Source organism: Leuciscus leuciscus (assembly GCF_965113295.1).
Source record: "Leuciscus leuciscus genome assembly, chromosome: 4".
NCBI classification, from domain to species: domain Eukaryota; kingdom Metazoa; phylum Chordata; class Actinopteri; order Cypriniformes; family Leuciscidae; genus Leuciscus; species Leuciscus leuciscus.
In genome coordinates this window covers 24,199,028-24,222,518 of record NC_138728.1, presented here as the reverse complement: position 1 = coordinate 24,222,518, position 23,491 = coordinate 24,199,028, and the positions used below count along the sequence as shown (strand labels likewise).

The 23,491-nt window shown below is 36.4% G+C and overlaps 1 protein-coding gene and 1 long non-coding RNA gene across 2 annotated transcripts; one reads left to right on the top strand and one right to left on the bottom strand.

Annotated features, from left to right (window-relative positions):
* Nucleotides 1-2,845: 2,845 nt before the first annotated feature.
* On the top strand, nucleotides 2,846-5,555 carry LOC309498012 (baculoviral IAP repeat-containing protein 2-like). The gene has a single exon (XM_082168484.1). The coding sequence runs from the start codon at nucleotides 2,889-2,891 to the stop codon at nucleotides 4,263-4,265; it is 1,377 nt and encodes a 458-aa protein (XP_082024610.1). The 5' UTR covers nucleotides 2,846-2,888; the 3' UTR covers nucleotides 4,266-5,555.
* Nucleotides 5,556-9,030: 3,475 nt separating this feature from the next.
* LOC309497218 lies at nucleotides 9,031-11,435 on the bottom strand. Its single transcript, XR_014205442.1, has 2 exons — nucleotides 10,164-11,435; nucleotides 9,031-10,085 (listed from the first exon to the last, which is right to left on the bottom strand). It is a non-coding gene; the product is annotated as an uncharacterized lncRNA (long non-coding RNA).
* Between the last annotated feature and the right edge of the window lie 12,056 nt (nucleotides 11,436-23,491).

Below are 23,491 nucleotides of genomic sequence, written 5' to 3'. Positions count from 1 at the left end.
TCTTCTGAAACACCCTGTTTTGAAATTGTTTAACAATTTTTATCATCACTAGCGTAACACTTATCGTATTGTCGGGTGTGATTGTAATGTTTTGTATGGCGTTTTCTTTACACTTTCCCCCGGATATCTGTTTCCTACAGTTAGCTGTGATGTTAGTGAACTCTAGGTCTTCTCTTTGTTCATATTTGACAGTATTCACATGAATTGACTTGATTTGATAAAATTATGGTTTAAACCATCATCTTCACGTGAGACATTTACATTATATTATTATACCGTCCTAGTTTTTAAATAGCGCTAAAATGTATATTTTACATTTTAACCCTTTATGCGGATATAGAATGCCGCACAAGGTTCTCTGACATATCTTATCGTGTAAAACATCTATGTAGATCTATGTTTTTAAAAATACCGCGAAACAAAGGACACATCTTTCTATAAGCGACCCTCAAAATCTGTGCATACAACAAAACACATGGGTATGTGTACAATGATTTATCAGAAAATTACTTTTGTTTGAAGAAAAACTTAAATCAGCTGGTGCTTGATAACTATTGAAGCTATTAAACACCCATGAATTCGGTAATGCGATATTGATATCACGTTTTAATTTTAACTCAATACATTTGAATGTGCTAAAGGTCTATGAACTTTAACATCTTAACCCTCTGGGGACCAAGCTGTTTTTGGGGCCCTTGAGATGTTCTGACATGCTCTGACATTTGTGCTTTTTTCAGTTATTTATAAACATGTTAATGGCAAAGGTGTAAATTCACTCTATATAGCACAAACAGGCCTACCATAATATGCGAGCAACATGTATGTAGATGTTTGTATTTTTAAGAGAATAATGTTTATGCGTGGTTATTTAAAAAAATAAAAATGAAAGTTGCTGAAATAAGACCACAAAACTCATACAAAATATGTGCCCACAAGACTTTTGACTAATGGATGTTGTCCCTTTCAGTTCTAGCTTCAAAATTATGTGAAAATAGTCTTGCTTTATCGTTCACAAAAAAAATACATTGATTTAAATGGTGTAAAACAGGTTTTGCTTGGAAAGCCAATATGCGAGGGGGAGGAGTAGTTTACACCTTAGTCCCACCCACTCTGCATAATGACTCTGCATAATTAGCCATTCATTCAGGTGTGACACTGACTGAGCCACAATGCAAGGACAAAATATATATTTTGAAGAAGACTTATATTGACCATTTAAGATTTTGCTTACATCTATCTTGTAAATATGTTTTGCTATTTTATTAAAAAGGTTACAATTACAACAATAATTACAATTTCAGCAATATTTCTGCAAAAAAGTACTCTTTCTTTGTAAAAAAAAAAAAAAAAAAGATTATAGGCCTACATTTTATCATATGTATTCATTAGTTTGAATATAGCCAACATTGGAACATCTTAGTCTATGACTTTATTTTTGACAAAATAGTATTTTATATATATGAGCAGAAAAGCTTATTTGATGTGACAGTATATTCTACAGTAAAAACTGTACCCAAATCTAGTCAACAAAATGTTGTCTTTCATACTTCGCCTGACTGTAACGCAGTAACTGTAACTGTAAAAGCAGTTTATTCTTTCACACACAGACGCGATTCATATTTAGGCTAAACACTCTTTACAAATATGTACCCTTCATTGATATTATAGAAACGCGATTCATCTTTTTGTTTACATAAGCCTACAACGTTATTCCATAACGTTATTCCACATTAACACTTGAGAAAGGATAACTTAGCCTACCTCACTCCTCAGCGGGATCTGCTCCTCATATCAGCACGGAAAATTTTCTCCATAAGGTAGGCTATATTATGCCTCTTTGTTTACAGCTGATGTGGGGGCGTTTCACAGACTGAAATGGTTCTCAGAATTTGCGTTTGAATAGCACGCGCTCTCCGGGGCGTGGTCAAATTACTTTTGAATGGCTCGTAATGAGCTCGACTGGAGTCGCTCTCTTTTTATACAGATTACAGAAGCTGATAATATTTGTTTTTTATATAAATTACTTCATTTAAAAGCTGCGATCTCAAGCTTTATGCCCGTGGGTCTGTTTGCCTGTTTGACTGAATTTTCGCGGAGTTATAGATCATTTTCGAACGCGTTTCAAATGGGAGTTTACTGACAGAGAGAAGGCAGAAATAGCATCATGTTAGTTTTTCTTTATTTGTCAAAAAGCAAAACACTTTATTTGTATTGTGAGTATACAGAAAAAAAATAGAAACTGAACAGGATCGATTGATGTATTACACGAAAATGAAAGATCAAAATTAACAGAGCATTTTGTGTTTATTTTTCATTGCTAAAAAAAAAAACGAGCAAAACGCGCGGGCGCGTTTTTGGTCCCCAGAGGGTTAATAGTTGGTAAAATGAACTTAAAGCCTAGGCAAAATGAAATACATCCTAACTACTTTCTACATGCTTGTTACAGATCTTATGACGTACAATTCACCCATGCATACTGTATGTTTAAAAATATATGTATATTTTTATATATAAATATTTTGGTGTAATTATAGACATCTCTCCGGTGGCATATGCATAACTTCTCCATGACGCTACTTCTGATTCAATGTGGCATTATATGTAATCCTATACAGCTGTTCACGGCGTCATGATGACAACCCCTCCAGCGGGGAGGAGTGAGCTGTTGTCCTGATAAATATTTCAGGACTTCGCACACAACCCGGACAAAACCTCCTGTCGTCCTCTCACCCTGCCTTTTCCCCGCTTCGCAACGTAGCCATCCTACAGCCCCCGCGACACCCGTAACATCGACCACCACGGTATCCGTTTCAGGCCAAACGGAGGAGCAGGTGGGTTACTTAAACCTGGCCCCCTCCAGCCCCTTTTCGTCCCGTGAAGTTGAGGATATGTCTCACCAGCGACCTCCGGTTTGTCACAATCCTGACATGCGTCGGGAACAGGAACGCCTTGACACCTTTCAGAATTGGACTCTTGGTACAGTAACTCCAGCCGAGCTTGCCCAAAGTGGTTTCTACTACCTTGGCCAGGGCGACAGAGTGGCTTGCTTCAGTTGTGGAGGCCAGCTTAGCAACTGGGAACCGGGAGATCGGGCAGTATCAGAGCACCAGAGGTATTACCCCAACTGCCGCTTCGTTCGAGGTGAGCGTGCAGATAATGTACCTTTATCTGGCGGCGACCTTTCCAATGTATCTAACTCGGCAATGCAACAGTGTGAAGAAAGGTTGCTCACATTTGTCTACTGGCCCACAAGAATAACTGTTCGACCAGACCAATTGGCTAAGGCTGGTTTTTACTATGTTGGTCGTCGTGATGACGTGAAGTGCTTTTGTTGTGATGGTGGACTCAGATGTTGGGAGCCTGGTGATGATCCATGGGTAGAGCATGCCAAGTGGTTTCCAAGATGTGAATACCTGTTGCAAGAAAAGGGCCAAGAGTTTGTTCATCAGATTCAAGCAAGATTTCCAAGACTATTTGAACAGCTATTGACTAATGGAGACAGTGACTCGAGAGAATTTGTTGATCCAGCTGTTGTACACCTGGGTCCTGGAGAAGACCGTTCAGAAGATGCAGTGATGATGAACAATCCTGTGGTGAAGTCTGCTTTAGAGATGGGATTTGAGCGTGGCCTGGTGAAGCAAACCGTGCAGAGCAAAATTCTCGCAAGTGGAGAAAATTACAAAACCGTTCAAGAGTTGGTGTCTGATTTACTAAGTGCAGAAGATGAGAAGAGAGAGGAGGAGCGAGAGCTTCTTGCTGAGGAAATGGCATCAGATGGTTTTACTTTTCTTAAGAAACATCATCATGTCATGTCACAGCAGCTAAAAAGCGTGCAGAGCTTAATGGACCATCTTCTAGAGGAGAACGTCATCTCACAGAAAGAGTATGACATTATTCGTAACTGCACTATAGTCAAGCAGCAGACAGGGCAGCTCATTGAGTTAGTCCTGTCGAAAGGAAATGCACCAGCAGAGGTCTTCCGCAACTGGATCAAGAAGAATGATGTCTGCCTGCTGAGAGAACTGATGGCCCAGACAAATGAAGCTGCATCACCGAGTCAAGATCTTTCAGACTTGCCTATGGAGGAACAGTTAAGAAGACTTCAAGAGGAGCGTACATGCAAAGTTTGCATGGATAAGGAAGTGAACATTGTCTTCATCCCCTGTGGTCACCTAGTTGTGTGCAAAGAATGTGCGCCTTCTCTGAGCAAGTGCCCCATATGTAGAGGCTTGGTCAAAGGCGCTGTACGTACTTTCCTATCATAAAGTGAAGATATTCATCATCCAAGTAACAACAGTTTTTGGATGTGCAAATTTACACCAACTCTAATTGTTTCACATATAACTGTTGATTGTTAGATGATTTATCTAACAATTGAAATTGACGATAGGTTAAAATAATGTTTATTTTTACATGTTAAATATTCCTTTTCCTCCTTTCACGTAAAAATACCACGCATCAACTATAATTCATTAGCTTAACCATGTTGTTTAGTGACACACACACAAAATAACCGTGTAATAATAACAAAATAAGTGTAATAGTTAGACGAGTTTGAAGTGTAATACTCATCTTTCACGTCAATGTTTCGTAGACATAGCAGAAAGATGTTCTAAAATAAATATGATTTGTTTAGTAACTCTCATACTTGAAGGACCGTCATTTAATTATCTTTATGCAATATTTGTTCATGTTTTTCATACATTCCTATATGAACAAAAACTGTACAAAAACAAGATGTAAACAGCGTAATATGTAAAATGTCAATTCAAACGCTAAAACTGGTCACTATAGTGGCTTTTCTGTATTTGTTTTAAAATGGCTCATGATGATGCATTTACTTTTAACCCAATTGACCTCTAGAATTTAGGTTTTACCAAAGTGTGGAACTTTAACAGCCTCGAGCTTGGATGAATATGCCTCTCTCAGTGCAATAGTTAGATGTGATTCTGTTGTAATAGTTTAAGTGTAAAACAGCATGCACTTTGTGTAATTCGTAGATAGAGGGAAAGTTGCACTAAATGAAGTATCAATTTAGTCAGACAGAAAGACTATCACTTAAATTCTTAATTGTCATTTATTTCAGCTCTCAAAGAAACGTCTTCGCCTAAAACACATACAGTCCAACATACAACATGTGAAACAGCGTTGTGCTATCTGAACAAGATGACTAAATCTAGCGGAGTAATAAAACCATCATTTGAAAACTTTTGTGTATTTATTAAAAATGGCTCTTTTCTTAGTGATTTGGTCTTTTGAATCTTACATGGATTGTAAGGACATGTGTGATTCCTGTATAAAGATTATGTTTTAAAGCTAGTCCATAGGGTGTGTAAAAATACACCCAAAGAATTAAGCACAACTATTTACACACATACTAAGTAGGAGGATATCTAAACTGTATATTGTAGATCTGTTTATTTGGGGTCAGAGAACATCCTTAGCTCATACATCTCTTTAATTTTGTGCTGGATGTTGAAGTGTTGGTTAAAAGATAAAGGTATTAGTTAATAACAAACAGACAAAAAACTTTAAATCATCATGAAGCCATAATATTAATATATAAAATATGGTATAATTACAGTTTAAAAATGACTTCCATAATATTTTATTTTAGTAAAGATATGCCTGGATCAGTTGTACGTTGTGAGTGAGACCTTGCAAAGATTACACCGATATTAGATTTCTCGAACATTGCGTGGCTGCCTGAAACTTAGTCATCAACAAGGCCGCCTTAATGCGAAGCCCAGGGGCCTCCCAAGTTCAGGGGCCTCCCATGTTCAGGTTCATGATGAGCTGAAAAGGTCATATTGTTTTAACTTGTCAGATTTTGTCGCTGTATGTCGCTAGTCGCTTGTGGGTGTTGGTAGTGCTGTCGCTCTAATGTTATTGTTAAGGTGCGTTCACACCAAACGCGAATAGAGTGATTTCAGTGTTGTAAAGACGCGTTTACGCGCGTCTAGAGGTCCCGCGGCGCGAATGAGGCGAGACTGCTCGTCTGGCCACATCTATACAAAACACCACCACAAGTGATATTATACAACTATATCATTTTAATTTGACTAGGAATTAGGCTCAAAAGAAACAGTATGCTGTTGGGAGAGTGTTTTTATATCTACCACACAGCAGTGTTCAGGGATTAAATCATTTACTAGATTAACGATCGATCAATCTACAAATTAAACTCACTCATACTGTCATCAATTACTAAAACGTCATCCGAATTTGACAAATAGGCTAATACATTTTCTTGTCCCTAATAGTCAACATAATGCACTGTAAAATGAACTGCAGCAGTGCTAAACTTGCATCATAAAACTACAACACTCGAACTATAAATGTATGAATTAAACTCACTGAGACTGTCGACAGTTTCTTTTCCATGCATCATTTTATTATATCCATGTTTGTGGTTAGTTACAGTCAAATCATATAAAACAGTGAAATCGCCCTTGAACTCTTCGGTCTTGCCGATTCACATGCAATTTCACTCGAGACGGTGACGGGAGCTGAGCTCCACTGAAAGGCTTCTTTCCTATTGGTCGTCGCTCGCGAAAATCGCTTCTCATTTGCATAAAGTTGAAATTTAGTTGCTGTGTGTGGTTGTTAAATAAAGTGTCTTGTGTTTATGTGCTCAGTGATATGTTAATAACAATATTAAAATGAAAAACAATATTTAAAAAAATCACTGTTGTAGGTCTCGAAAGAAACTAATGCATTTTGTGATGTAGATTACCTATAGATAGGCTATTACACTTTTTTTAAATGAGACTCTTTAAATTGAGGGGATGGGGGGCCTACAAAACCTCTCAGCCCCGGGGCCTAACATTAGGTTAAGGCGGCTCTGGTCATCAATATGCATTTATGTACGACTGTCATCTGTTATCATGGTTTAGTTGTATTTTAAAACACTGTTTTTCTTAAAAACGTATTTGGTAGCATGATTATCTTGTTTAATCGTGTATTCAGTCCATATATTTATCAGGTTGATATTTGTAGAAATAAGCAAAATACATTTATAATGTTAATGGCCTTGTGTCAGAACACAACAGGTATGAAGATATGTTTGGTTTTTTACTTTTTATTCTAACTTTAAAGCTAGATTATCCTTTGAAAAGTGTAATACAGTATTTGATTTTTACACATTCGCCAACTAGCCTAAACCGTTGACCACTGAAGTTATGACTTCTGAAGGCCTCTCATGTGCAGATTCGCTCGGTTGAAAAAATTGTATTTTGTCATTTAAACATCTGAAATTAAACATCTGAAATTTGCCTGTATTCATAAAATATGTCCTCACTGGTGTAAAATGACCTCTGCCAATAATCTGACTTATCCTCGTAAGCGAAACATTTCTCATCTTTATTTACATGGCGGGTAAGTCCCTGGAGGCTTCTATGTCGTTCCGCCATCTTGAAAAACTAAAGGGACAGAAAGCACTAGCCTACTTAGTGAATATTTGTTAACTTCACTAAAAGTCCAGAATTAACTAAAACATGAGTTTTTATTTTTTTTTAAACAACTGTTATTTTTATAAATGTTATTTAGTGTAATTATAAATAAAGCTAGTGTTAGGTGGGCGGAGACTCGGCTTCACACATACGGAACTTAAAACTAAACTTTAGTAGCATATTGTATTTTAGTTGATGTTGTTTTGAACGGTTTTTAAATCTGTATGTGAAGGAAAACATTCCGACTTGTTTTACATTTTTTTCTGATAGGCCTAACGTTTTAAACACTACACCTTTGTATTTGAAAGGTCTGTATCATTTAAAAAAGTTGTATGTGAAAGTGTTACATGTCTGTGAAAAAAAACTGTTTGCCTATCGCTTACGTTTCACGGTTTTAAAGTTTAAAGCACATAGTTTTGAACAGATTCATTATTTTTTACTCCAAAACGCATTCTCAAACAATGATCAGATTTCTCCATTGGGAGATGTGGATTATCCTATCGAAGAGTGAATAAATCAGTAAGTTAGTGAATATTTGTTAACTTCACTAAAAGTCCAAAATTAACTAAAACATGACTTTTTATTTTTTTAAACAACTATTATTTTTTATAAATGTTATTTAGTGTAATTATAAATAAATCTAGTGTTAGGTGGGCGGAGACTCGGCTTCACACATGATCTATAGCCTACTCATTCATGTTTCTACCGTCGATGACTGATGTATCATACGGAACTTAAAACTAAACTTTAGTAGCATATTGTATTTTAGTTGATGTTGTTTTGAACGGTTTTTTAAATCTGTATGTGGAGAACCACATTCTAACTTTTTTCAGATAACGTTGTAAAACGTACGAATACTAAACCATTGCATTTTCACTTTATACATACATTGTTTTTAAAAAGTTTTGAATGTATGTGGAAAACAAAGCTTTTCTTTAATTAAAAACAACTCGCTGATCTGTTACCCAATACATAGCTGGTGTGGGAGGGGTCTTGGTGTGGGAGTGGTCTAGGGGAGGGAGGGGTCTAGGGGGGTGGAGTCTACGTGTGGCTACTGGGCAGAACTGACAGATGTCAATCTAACTTTTGGGATGTAAGAGTGTGGTCGCTTTTCGCTGAACTCCTCACGAGGACTTTGTAACTTTTGGAATTAAAATCTCTAAACCTTTGGATCTGGATATACATTTGGATATACCTCTGGTCTTGGATATATCCTTGTTGTTGGATAAATATTTCGAGCTTTGGATATACCTTTTGGATATACATTTGGATATACCTTTGATGTGGAATATACACTGTAAAAATAAAAGGTGCCTGGAGGAACCTTTTGGGGTTCTTCACTTTGCCACACCGGCGGAACCGTCTGTAGATCCTCTAGGCACCCTTTAAAAAGGGGTGGTTCTCTGAGGAACCACACAGGTTTCCTGAGGAACTCTTATATAAGGCACTGTGTGGAACCACTGTGGGTGCCTCCAGGAACCAAATTTCAATTTTATTTTATTTGTATTAAATTAATTTCATGTTGTTACTATGGTTACCACCATTAACTTCTATTATAATAAACAAACTGAACCAAATACAAAATAAGAATTGTTTATTACATATTTTAGATCCATTTTAATACATACACTTCCATGCACTTGAAAAAAAAAGCTAGTAATAGATTAATATCAATGAATACACACACACACAAAAAATTGTATAATACATAAGTAACATGAATAATCAACCATGTGTATACAATAGGCTACACAAGAAAAGACATCTCATCAAAATGCATGGAAAACACATGTTCCATGTAATAAATCAATGTAAAAAATTACAATTTTGACTAATTAAAAATGTCCATCTTCACTTAATTTTAAAACATGTGTTTCAGTCCGCTTGTTAAGTCTGACGTCACTGTTTCCAAGTCCAAAAGCTCTATCAGATGCCAAAAACAAACAACAAACAGTGCTAATATACACTCATTGTGCTGTAATATTCCTGAAAATTAGGATCCTAACCTTTATCTCTATTCCGAATCTCAGATGGTTAGTTATTCAGCTATTTTGAATCATAAAATGTTGAAGTCTGGGATGCCGTGAGACTGGAGACTGAAATGTACACTATGCCTTTTGAAAAGCTTAAATGTGTGACTTGAATCAACAGTTCCCATAAATGGTTGTTGAGTATTCTCAATATCTAGAAACAAGATAGAGAAAGTAGAAGTAGAGGCTTCGACCCGGAAATAGTATTCCTTATGTCACAACAAGCAGAAAACATTTTCCATTTTAACAGAGTTAAGGTGCAGTAAAATGATCTGTTGTTCTGTGAATGTTCACTGGTGAATTCAGTCATTTCAATAAGAATCCACACGATCAGCAATTTTGTCTTTTTGCCTGTGTAATTTCACGAAATTCACAAATGTGATGCACCTTTACTCGCTGCAACATAAAATGCAATCAATTATAAAATCTTCACAAGGGACACGTGAGGTACTTAACGAGTTAAAAAAGTGAAAAGGTGCATCAGCTTCATTTTCTGTTTGCTTTTCCTCTTTTCTGGTGGATGGTCCAGGCACTTCAGTGATTTTCAGGTCTACAGGAGGATTTTTATTCTTGATCAAACTTGTATTTCAGCTTACCGAGATCCCTGCAAAGTACAAAATTTACTGTTAGTAAGGTTATTAAAGTTATTAAATAATTTCCTCAGCCTTGTGACGTTCCAAACCTGTTTGACTTTCTGTCTGTGGAACCCGAAAGCAGATCTCAGGCATAATGCAACCCGTCACCATTCAATATCACTGCATGAAACACAAGCATACATTTTTTTTGTAATTCATTCAAACTATTCTTATGTACACTTGTCTAGTTCAATTCAATGCAACAATTTATGTAAAAATGTTTAAGCTCCAAAAATGTCCCAGAAAAGATCCTAAAAATAGTCAATGAGTTCACAACTCATGTGTTATGGGTTGTGTTGTAAGTCTTCTGAAGTCATATAATAGCTTTTTCCTTTTTTTTGTCGAAAAAGACTAAACTTTAAGTTATAATTCAGGGTTCAAATGTCGTATATTCAAATGCATATGATTAAGGTATAGCCTATAAAAAATGCATAGCATTATTAGCTCCAAACCTGTGATATTATTTTTCTGAGTAACATGAATGAGATTTGAGAGCATGAGGGAAGATTTTCAGAGAATAACTGATTAAAAAAGTACACAGTCAAACAATACAATTTCACACAGAGAAAGTTCATAGTAATAAAGTACTTGCATGTGGTGTAGGTAACTTACTGTAATTCAATGTTGCCTCTGAAATGTTCAGATTATTTTAGAAATGTACTGGTTGTTCTGGGGAAACAAAAGAACAAAGCTGATTATTCACAACATAATATTTATTGACCAGTAAATGGCTTTAAAATGGTATTTGAGAGAATGAGGGCACCTGTAGTAAGTAAAGTTAGGCTAAACAAAAACAGACCAAACTATATTAACCTGCTTTTGTTATTCATAACAAACGCCAATGACGACAGCAGGAATCAGCTACATTAGTTAGGCTATCTCAGCAATTTGAAGACACAGTTTTACAGAATATGTTGAATTGAATGACTAAATCAATCTAAGACAATAAGTCAATAATTTCCATTTGTTCATTAACTTACGTTAGATCAACGTAGTTAGCATCGCGGCTAAAACCTTCATACCAGATACTGTGCAATAAACGAGTGGTAAACACTGTAAAAAAGTAGTAATGTATAATCAATTTAGTTTATATATATGTGTGTTTGAATATATAGTGAGTAGACTCTGTATTTATATTTATTTGGCGAGTTTACAAACCTTGTAACGGAGAGCCGATCAAACGGCGGAAGCTTTGATGAGAGGACGGAGCCGTTACCCGATGATGACGTCGATCAGCTGAGCTTTGTTGCGCGCGAGCAGCGCGAGGAACTGAAGCGACGACAGCAGAGGAATAGCAGCAGTTTCGTGACAGAATAAAACTTTTCTCCTCCTAGTTCTTCTTCTTCAAATAGTAATTTATGAAGAAGTAGGTAAAAATGATTATTTTATTACTATTATTTATTCAATAATAATTAATGAATTCTAATTAATATTATTATAATTTAGTGTTGTTGTTTAAGGTTTAAATTAATCAACAAAATAGGCCTATAGATACTAAATAAATGTAAGCTACCCAGGTGAAAAAGACGTAGGCTACTGTTAAATGTATTAAAAATGCATTAAAGTATATTTGTATTGTAGGCATACTAAAAACACACTCAAGTGCATTTTTAATAGTACGTCTTTTTTCACCTGGGTATGTAGGCTATACTGAATCAAACTTAAGTAGCCTATAATAATAATAATAGGATAATAATATTCTCATTCTGGCCTCACAGAACCATTGGGTTCCTCCAGATGCTGGCTTTAACATAAGAGATCTTCCAGGAACCACTTAAATGTTAAAAGATCTTCCAATAACCCTTTTATCGCATTCAAGTTCCTCTATTTTCCCCCAAAGCACTTCGAGGTCTCATGGTAATGAAAAGGTGACTCCAGAACCTCTGAACTAAATACAAAGTGCTTAAAGGATCCCATAAGTTCCAGCAAGAACCTCAAAGAATGTTCATGCTCCTCCAGTAACCCTACTATAGGAGAAAGAGCTTTGAGGCACTTAAATTACATTTTGAAGTTCCTTGAGTATCCGACAGGATATTTGAGGCTCCTTTAGTTTTTACAGTGTACCTTCGGATATACCTTTGGAGATAATAAGAGTTTTGGTTCTCTTTCAACAAACGGATTTGCAAAAACGTAAGGCTATTTTTTTAGATACTGTGATTTTTAACATGCTCTGATTTTAATATTATGATGTGTATGTTTGCAATTTAAACTTTTTAACATTTTTTACATTTTACAAATGTGTGTGTGTATACCACCCGTTGTATTTTAATGATATACATTGTTTTATTGTCTTTTATATGTGATTGTGAAAAGTACAAATTCAAATGTGGATCGTAGGAGAATTTTCCCACGGTCACATGTTTGTAGGGATGTTTAACATGATATGGTTTTAATATTATGTGTTTGAGACACTTTTTAAAGATATTTTATGTAAAATGTAACATTTTATAAATAATGTGTGAAAGTTAAATGCTTATGGATCAACATTTTTAAAAATGATCTTTTTGTAAATGAAAAAACTCTCTTAAATTGTTTTACTTGTAAATGACCGAACATTTAATTTTTTATGTTTTTAACATTTATGTTTTAACATAAAATGTTGTTTTAGATGGTTTAAAACTAACACATTTTGATATCTTTAAGAAAATATAATTTAAACTTTTTTTCATTAATGTTTTAACATCTTTAAAATGTTGTTATAGATGTTTTAATACTAACACATTTTGATATCTTTAAGAAAATATAATTTAAACTTTAAACACCTTTAAACAATGTAATTGTGAAAGTACAGCTTTTTCTTTAAATGTATGTTAGAAAATAGAACTATCTGCTTTTTCGGATTTTGTCATTTTCAAAGAAAACCCTTCATCTCTACATGTGGTAGGGAATCTGATACCTGATTTGTATGACTAGAAAAAACATGTCGAATTTGACCCATCTCTTCAAATAAGCTCTGTAATAAAACTAATTCACACAATTCCGTCAAAAAGAGAAAAAATTAAATATGCAGGATGCTACCATATGCCCCATAACACCTTGGTAGACATTGCGGCGCTGTGTGTGTGTGTGTGTGTGTGCGTGTGTGTGTGTGTGTGTGTGTGTGTGTGTGTGTGTGTGTGTGTGTGTGTGTGTGTGTGTGTGTGTGTGTGTGTGTGTGTGTGTGTGTGTGTGTGTGTGTGTGTGTGTGTGTGTGTGTGTGTGTGTGTGTGTGTATGGTATGACAGCTGAGAGAGCCTTAAAAAACTCTATGGGCTATACTTTAAAATATAGGGCCCTATCTTGCACCCAGCGCAAGTGACTTTGTACACCGACGCATGTATCATTCCTATTTTGCACCCGCGCAAAGCGGACTTTTCCCTCCACAGAAGCACGTCGGTAAGTTAGGAAATACACTTGCGCTCCCGGGGGCGGTTCAGCGCAAAGAGGAGGCGTGTTCCGGCGCAATCGTTCCCTCATGGTATTTTGCAGGTTTAGAAAACAATTGCGCCACTAACCAGGAAAAAATAGTTTAAAGTCAGTGGCGCGTTGCGCATGTTATTCATATGCTATTTTAAGGGCGCATGCTTGGCCATAATCAATGTAGCGTGTGCACAACGCGCACTTTGATTCTCTCATCTACACAGAAGCAGCAGTTTTCATTTTTGCAAATCATACATTATTACGATAGATAGATAGATAGATAGATAGATAGATAGATAGATAGATAGATAGATAGATAGATAATTTATTATAAAAGTATACATCTAGCTTACACATTTACCCAAATTATCATACGCCTGTTTAACCGAAGTTAATTTGGGTGGGTTTCTCCATTTCAATGTAACTTCTCTCTTTTACGGCCGTGACGAGAGCGTTGCTCTCCTTGGCTGTGAACCGCTCCTGACGTGCGTCTGGCAAATCCGCCGTTACAATAGCAATCCGCTATGGAAAAAGCGCCTCTGCTCTTAAAGGGAATGTGAGATGACGCTCTGATTGGTTTATTTCACGTTACGCCCAAACCACACCTATGAATAATGAAGCTACTTCAGACCAACCCATTTTAGATTTGCGCCTGGCGCAAGAGTCATTTATCCCGCCGGGAAAATAGCAACAGCGCCGAGACCCGCCCACAAAGTTACTTGCGCTTTGCGCTTTGACACTTGCGTTTCAGATCGTTAAAATAGGGCCCATAGAATAATTTTGTGACAATTAAATATTGGAAGCCGTGACTATTTACCACATTTCATATGGATGTTTAAAGTGGTTTACATAAAAACTGTATAAAAAAGCATAGATAAAACTAGTATTTCACTTGAAGTTTCCGCTGCTTTTTAAACTCTAACTGTCAGACTTTGGGAGGGGGATTCCTATGAGTGATGTCATTTGTATCAGCCAATGACATCTGAGAGGTGTGTCTTAATTTTACACAACCTATGAGCTTTGAGAGGGGCGTGTTAGGGGGTGTGGTCTCTTCGGGCCGTTGCATCGGTTTTCTTTGGTCATTTAGCTTCGGCCACCCGAGATGACCGGATGTGCTTTCTATTTGGGAGCTTGAAGGGGGTGTGGGAATTTCCCACGGTGACATCTGTTGGGGGCGGGGCTAGGGGCGGGGTTTGTGTGTGTCTCTCTGTAGGCCTCAGAGTGCTTCATTTCTGACTGACCTCCGGAGTGAGTGGACGCTCTCCACTACAACGAAGCACTTATATATCTTTAAACTCCGAGTCTTTAACAGCTGGGTATGTAAAAAACGTAACACTTTTTAAACTAGTTTGTGTTTTATGTCAACGTTTTACAAATACTGTCTGAAAGTTAAATGCTTACAAATCAATCTTTTCTGTAAATAAAAAAAACCTCTTAACTTGTTTTAATGTTTAAACATCTTTAAATAACATTAACTCATTTTTTTATATCTCTTTTAGAGAAAAATGCCATTTTAACTTATTTCATTGATGTTTTAAAAGTGATGAATGTACATCTGTCTTCTTTAATAAAAACACTGATCTCACACTCTGGCTATGTCTTTATTGTCCTTTTTTTTTTAAGTTTTAATTTACACTGTTTAGAACTACTGAGCGTGCGAAATTTTCCCACGCTTCAGATGTTCAACCCCTAAGGAGGCGTGACACAAATCCGATTTTCCCACGGTGTACTGTACAGCCCATAAGTGGGAGGAGCTAGCGTGGGAAATTCCCACGGTGTACTGTACAGCCCATAAGTGGGAGGAGCTAGCGTGGGAAATTCCCACGGTCAAAGGGGGCGGGGCTTTGAGGGCCATAAAGCAATAAAACTGTCAGTTTTTTTGATGGAAGGTGCCCTCTATTCTCTCTTAACTTGCACAAGGACTGCATGTGGAGTCACATACTTCTCTGCTACTTTGATAGAACAAAGAACAGTTATTGATCTTATGAATGTATGATGTATATGACCATTGTATACATGACTGGAAATGAGAAATGTGTGACCATTATATGTTCGTGACAGAGGGGCCTCCGCTCAAGGATAGAATATGATGAACAAGTCTAAAAATGTTCCATGTATAGTTGAAAATATTTTCATTTACCTAGAAAGATAACATTCTGGGAGTCAAGACTATAAAGGAGGAAGGATGCCCTCCCTTCACTGTCACACTCTGCAGCCACTCTGTATGACTGTATGATTGCTGCTTCCTTGCAAGGGAATAAATCATCTTTAAAGACAATTGGTACATGTTTGTCTCTTATTCAGTGATAACATTTTGTTTGCCACCACAATTTGGTACCAGGAGTGGTGTCTGGATGCGCAGCCAGCTGCTATATATAAGGGTAGTGAATATTCCATAATCACGAAGTAGTAGTGAAGTAGTGGAAAATAAACAATGTTATTTGTTAGAAACTCCACAATGGGCTAATGAATGGGGCATTAAAGACACAAAATGGGCTTCATTAATGTGTCAAAGGTCAAAGGACAGGGTTAAACTACAAAGTGTAGATATTATGACTCCGGCTGACTTACAATGCACATCACATGTCGTGGTTGACAGAGACAAATTTATGAAGAAAAATGGTTGGCAGAACCGACCAGTGATTAACTATATGTTCTGGAATGATCATATGTGTGCTCTGTCTCTAAGCTTAACAAGGGATCAGTGTTCTTTTTATCTGGTTCTTTATCTGGTTCTTTTTATAATTTTTCCATCACCATTTTCTGCCCATAAGAGCATCTTTATTCACACACACACACCTTCTAGCTTGTGATAATGTGAGTGTGTTCTCTTCTTACTGGAAACTTAACAACTCAGTTCTCACTTAAAGTGAAGTAAGAGATTAAATCAATTTGATAATTCACAAAAATTGGAATAAAGCAAGAGAGGAAAACAGTTACAGCATCAACTGGGAATTTACTATGAAACTGGCAAATATTTAAATAATATATGGCAAAATATGGCAAATAATACAAGTTTCCTCTTCTGAAGTTTCAAGGTTACATTTTAATTTTAATAAATGTGAATTGCTATCAATTAAAAATTGCTCTATTACTTCAATTGAGGTTATTTCTGTCAAAACTACACACTGTAAAACCTAACAGTTATATAGACTAAATAAAAATGAGGTAACTGTACTCAAATATTATCGAAAGTTATGTGGACACAATGATTGAACCAGAACTCAAACTGAATTTGTTGAAATTAAGAAAATGTTTAGTTCCCAGCATGATAATTGGATAATAATTGGATAATTAAGTGATTAATTAAGTGCTGATTTAGCATTAGTGATGATCACCTGCTGTTAACAAGAAGAATCACTGAATGAAAGATAAACACAAGAACTACAATTGACTTCCAGCCACAGCCTTAAATCTCTCATGATCTCAGCAGAGGAGGATTAAACAACTCCACAAACAGCATTACCAGCTTCGCTTATTACTAACCAGATTGACTTTATTTATGTCAGACATCTACAGAAGTTTTTATTGAGAATTAACAGAGGTTTAGAATAGGGATGTCAACGATTAATCGACGATCGATTAATTGTCGATAATACATTTAATCGATACAACTTATCGATCATCGATTAAGCAGGTCTTCATGCGCGCGCGCGCTGCTCAACCGCGAAACATGTAAAGCGAGCGCGCCGGAGTTATGTTTGGGACCATTTTACACCTTCATCATGACTATAAGTTTGCGTGTGCATTCGCAGCCTTTTGTTTTGTGCAAATGTAAGTTGTAATACTGTTTATTTTCTGCAGGCCTATCTATATCTGATTTATCTCATATTGGATGTATTTGGTTAAGAATTAACTCTGTAGTAAAGCGTCAGCTTCAGCGCGCGTAGCTCAAACGGCAGTGCACGACTAATAATGACTACTGGGACTGTAATATTACATAACATTATAAAGAGAACAATATTGTAATAAAACATTGTGAATTATTTGGGTTTAGTTGCCGTGTCGCGTTGCTCCAGGAAGAGCGCGTCCACAACATGAGTAGTTCTGAATGAATGGCACGTAACTTAATTCAGGTTCACTTGTGCATGAATTTGCGTCATTTTGTGCAGATATAATTTGTAATATTATGTTTATTTTGAATATATCTGATTAATCTCATATAGGATGCGTTTCTTTTAGATAAATAACGTGCTAGCAAAGTGCTCCAGTGAACGGTAGCAGATTCATTCAGTCGCGTGCAGTTGTTGCAGGAAGAGCGCGTCCACAACAGTCACACATTCTAAGCGCATATGAGGCGGCGTTGGTGACACGTTGTATTAGTAGTTATATTTGATTATTAAATAATCAATTTAATTATCAATCACATCGAAACATTTTACAATCCTACTAGCCCTTTATTTATATTTAAACCCATTCTAATTGATTTGGTGAGGAACATAGCGTTTTGAGCAGCATTTGCAGACCCTGTCATGCTGTCATAGCCACTGCAGTAGACGCAAATCGCAGTATTAAGGCTAACGATTAATCGATTAATTGATCGTTAATTTAAACGACGATCGATCATGGGAATTTGTGAAAATTGACATCCCTAGTTTAGAAGTTGATGTTTTATTGATTGAGTTTAATTTGAAGTTACCATGATGGTGATCAGTGTTTGCTTTAGTTGGGCTCTTGACCCTTGACTTTCACATAAAAGTTTATATCTGTCTGCTGTTATTGAGTGTTCATAAAACACGATTGTTATGGCACAAAAGCCAAGAAAAAATATGATCTGGTGTTGATGGTTAAGTATTGATGATGACAATCATCATTTAATGACCTGATTCACTGATCTCTAATGAATGAGTCTAATCTCGGTTTAAACAGCGACATATTCTTAGTTTTATTCAAAACTGTGATTCTACAGTATAACACCATGTCCTAACAAGACGCGATGCGGAAAGATTGCAGCGACAAATCATTTTTCTGTCCCCACTAGATGCGATGCGATGCGACTGCGAGATGCGTCGAAATCAATCAAAACCCACAGCCAATCAGAACAGCGTGTGGGCGGAATCTCGTGGCAAGTGCACAGCACCAGAGAGTAATCTTGACGGCACTCGCAAGAAAATGGATAAGCAGGCTACAAAATCAAATTCACAAATATTACACAATTTAAACATTATTAAAAATACATAGGCTATTGAGTTACTAAAACAATCTTTGTCAAAGAATGCACTTGTTTGTTTACAGTCTGAACGTCGCAGAAAAATAGAAACCGTTTCTAAAAAAATAGACTCGTCGCGGCTGGTTAGGATAATAACTCTGAATAACATGGAAAAGATACCTTTTATCACGTGTCGCAGCGTCACATCGCGTGTAGTTAGGTTTTATGACAATCAGATAATTTGAAGGATTTTACAAACAGTTTGTGCAAAAAATGTTTTAATCTATGTCATTACTAAGACTCAAACAGACATCAAGAATCACAACAATGGTGACCATAAAAAATGGTTCATGCTGCAATGCATGCTGGGTACCAGCATAGTACAAAATGTATCCACGGCTTCCAGCATGCATTGCGGCATGAATAAATAACACAGGTTAATTGTATATTTTCTTTTATTCTTACTATTTGCTTTTATGTTTGCAGTTTTCGTTATGACTTTAGTTGCTTGTTTTGTGATGTTCAGAGGTTTATCTGAATATTTTGTTAATTGTCACCATTGTTGAGGTTCATATGCTGATTCGTGATGTCTGTGTGTGTCAGCATGATACTGTAGAGCATGGGTCACCAAACTAAGGCCCGCGGCCCGCCACCCCCCTTTGACTGGCCCCCCAATCCCTCTGCCCCCCACTACTTGAACCAGCCCTATGAGGCAATCCTCAAAAGTCGTCATGGTACGGGCGTCACGGTTTGGTGCATACATTTACACATACATTTACACAGTGAATACACGGTATAAAAATAAATCAAACTCGCGTGCAATTCAATTAATGCAATGCGGAACTACTGTAAAATACGCGGATTCTTTAGGGACACCTAATCTGTAGCTCCGCCTTAGCTCTGAAGCAGGCTGCGATGTAAAGATTGCTATGCTGGAATATGTTGAGAGAGAGGTGTGGGCGCGATCGAAAAGTCGTAAAGTGTTTACTTATATTTGTGTGCGTGTGCGTGTGTGTGAGAGGCGCGGCCGCGATCGAACAGTGGAAACATAAAAACATACTCCGTCATTTAGTTTATGCAGGACATCATTCAAACTGCAAAGTGTTTAAGTTACTGTTAATTAATTTTTTAAGGAAAACAAATATATTCATCTGAAATGTAGCAGATTAATGTTCAATTCATTCAGGTACAATTACCAAACATATTAATTGAATTAATGAACTAATTATATAAAACTATTGTCAGTGCACTACAAATAAACTGGTTCTATGCCTGTACTTTATTAATAAAACTTATTTAAAAAAAATATTTTTTTTCTTTTGGTGGTCCAGCCTGAGACATGCATAAGCCTTCTGCATTTTTGTTTTTTGCTTTTCCCTCCATTGTACCGAACTCGTACCAAACCGTGATGTCTGAACCGAAGTATGAACCGAACCATGACTTCTGTGTACCGTTCCACCCCTAATAGAGAGAGCAGACTTTTCAAAGAACAGTGGACCAACGATTATTTGTGAAGAATAACTTTAATTAAAACAAAGTATGAAGACTCGATTACAACTTTTGCAAACCACTAGTAAAGATAAACAAATATGTGCCAGGAATCAAGTGTTGATATAGAAGTGTGGATATAGTAGTGGGGATGGCTGTGCCAGGCTAGTAATCTCTACTACACAATGAGGCCTGCTGGTGTTCATTTTGGTCTGGGTCATACAATTCTATGTTATATAGCTGACCCGGCCCCGGCCCCCCATCACAGTCAGGAACGATAATGTGGCCCCCAGAGAAAAAGGTTTGGTGACCCCTGCTGTAGAGGTTTTTAAAATCTAATTGTCACAACAATGGACACTGTAGAATCACAGTTCTATTAAAATGAATAATACTAAACTTATAAAAGATCACCTGTTTAATTAGAGATTAGGCTCTGGAAAAGATCAGTGAATCAAGTCACTAAATGATGATTTTCATCATCAAAACACAACCATCGACACCTGATCATATTTTCTTTTGTACCACAACAAAAGTGTTTTATAATCACACAGTTACAGCAGCCAGAGAAAAACAGGTGTTTTAAAGTCAAGGTCAAGAGCCCAACTAAAGCAAACACTGATCACCATAATGGTGTCGTCAAATGAAATTCAATAAGTCATCAATATCTAAACCTCTTTTAATTCTCTGTAGACGTATGACAGAAATAAAGTCAAAAACCACCAATCAAACTACAAAAAGCTATTATCGACTGATAACAATCGGTGCCCAATCAATCAGAGCACCCTAAGACAACATTTTAACATTATTTTTTAATAAATCTTCCATGAGGAAATATATGACTGCAAAAATAATCTTTTATTCAACTGAAAGTCACAAAGTGCAAAACAATGCTAATGCATTTAGATTTATTTATTTTTTTATCTATTTGGGCTGTCACCAAGAAGTATTTTGGTAATTGAGTAATCAGTCGATTATTTTGACAATTGAGTAATCGGATAATTTTTGTGTGTGGTTATAAAAATACTTAAGTGAGCAATAGCCTTTACAATGACTTAAAATGCATATGTACTGTATTAACAATGAGACAATAATAATTGGTTCAAATTAAGTATCAAAAGCAAGTAAGTTGGTTTTATTGAACTTAAAATACATAATGTAATATTACATAATATAAACATCAACTCTACATTATGTATTATAAGTTCTATGTATTATAAAGTGTTACACTTTACAGTATGATCCAATCCTTGTTTAATATTGGTCAATCAACATTTAATTCAACGTCCACTTAATCTTTAATATTTGGCCACTTCTTTACAATAGATATGCTACAGCCACTGTAATTTCTTGAACAAGAACATGTGGACGCCAAAACATGCAAACTCTTATTAATAGCTTTTATTTTGAAATCGTGATTAACAACAATTTGCATATTTAGAAACATTCTGCTGTGTTGGTGTAGGTTTATAAATTATTTACCTTACAAATCTGGTGAAATGGCACACGTTGCGTTCCCAGATGAACATTATAAGCAACCCAAACTCATAGCATATGCAGAGGTGGAGTTTGTTAATCGAGCTGCTGAAATGCTCCATGCATGTAAATTACAAAAGTGCAACACTTCGCTATGAAACAAAGCGCTTAAGACTTTATATGCATTCCCAAATGCACATTATTGGAATCATAAACAAATTGCACATGCAGAGACTGAGTTTGTGTGGAGCCGCATTACTGGCGCTGGAAGAAACACGTAACCTGCATGCATGTAAATAATTAAAGTGTTGTGCTTTACTCTGAAACCCGCAGCGCATGTATTTATTTTATTTAATATAAAATTCAACCCGCCGAAGTGGCTAGTGGGAGTAGTGGAGTCATTTTTCCATTCCACAGCGGTACTTTTACATCATTTTTTCTATGTAAACGGACCAGACAGATATCTTTAACCATTGTCTTGTGTCTTTTGCAGCGTCTTGTGCGGTACACGGCATTCCAAAATGCGGCGCTCAAGTTAAAATAAATTCAACTTTTAAAAAACGCGTCGTAAGACCTTGCCTTTTTTTTTCATTCTACTGGTGAAATGGCACACGTTGCGTTCCCAGATGAACGTTATAAGCAACCCAAACTCATAGCATATGCAGAGGTGGAGTTTGTTAATCGAGCTGCTGAAATGCTCCATGCATGTAAATTACTCTGTGTGAACCGGTGTTTTGCCGAATTCTGACCCCCGGCAGATTATTACCCCTCTGAGTCCCCAGTATAGGTGGGTTTAGGATTAGCGGCCTCAACGAGGGAGGTAATAATTTGCCAGGGAGTTAAAATTTGGCACAATACCAGACATTATATGCCACTGCTGAAATCCACCTGCATTTGGTGGGCTGGCAGGTGTTAATGTAAAGCCTTGATCCCAATCTATATATAGCTTCTAAAGAACTGGTTTGAAAATTCCAAATCGGATAAATATAATGAATTCTTGTTACAGTATAAGGATTTATCTCACATGACAACCACAATGCATAAAAAAACAAGCTGTGAAGCCGAAAACCAGACTGGGAACCAAAAGTTTACCTGTAGAAGACTTGAAACAGGATCTCTGAAAACATGCTGCATTCATTGTTTATATGAGATTCTGCTGCTCTCTGCTGGACTATCTGTAATTCCATTTTGGTTTTGCATTAACTTGAAATGAGCTGAATCAAAAGGATGGTTGAGTCATTAATAATAATAAAAATAACAACAACAATAATATTGAAGTTCTTGTTTCTTTAAAGTATTTAATTATAATTTCAAATGTACATAAAATGATCAAATTTAAAAAATAATTTATACATGTTTAATTTAACAGATTATGTTGCTTATGGTAATTATGTTAGTATGAGCAGTTGGTAAAAACTGTAAGAAGAATGCGTTTGCTGGTTTAGAATTTCATATAGGCCTAACATTACTGTAGATGTCAGTGACAGTGGCAATGAATGTTGATGTAATGCTGTGTCATGCTTTGTGCATTGTGTCACTGACATCTGACATGTTTGGATTTATGTCTTACATTTGGCAGATATTGTGAGCCATATTTTGTGCAATTATCAGTATTTACAGTGGCCTTTAAAGGGATAGTTACCTAAAAATGACATTTCGGTCAGCATTTACTCACACCCATGTCGTTCCAAACACGTAAACCTTTTGTTTCTTCAGGACTTTCATTTTTACTAAAATCTGTGTGATTTCTGTCCCTCCATTGAATCGAGCAGTTTAGTCCAAAGTTTCTGTGAAGACTTGATCGCTTTATGCGCTGAACAGCTTTGATTTAGGCTTTTATCCACATATAAACCTTCATCAATGTTC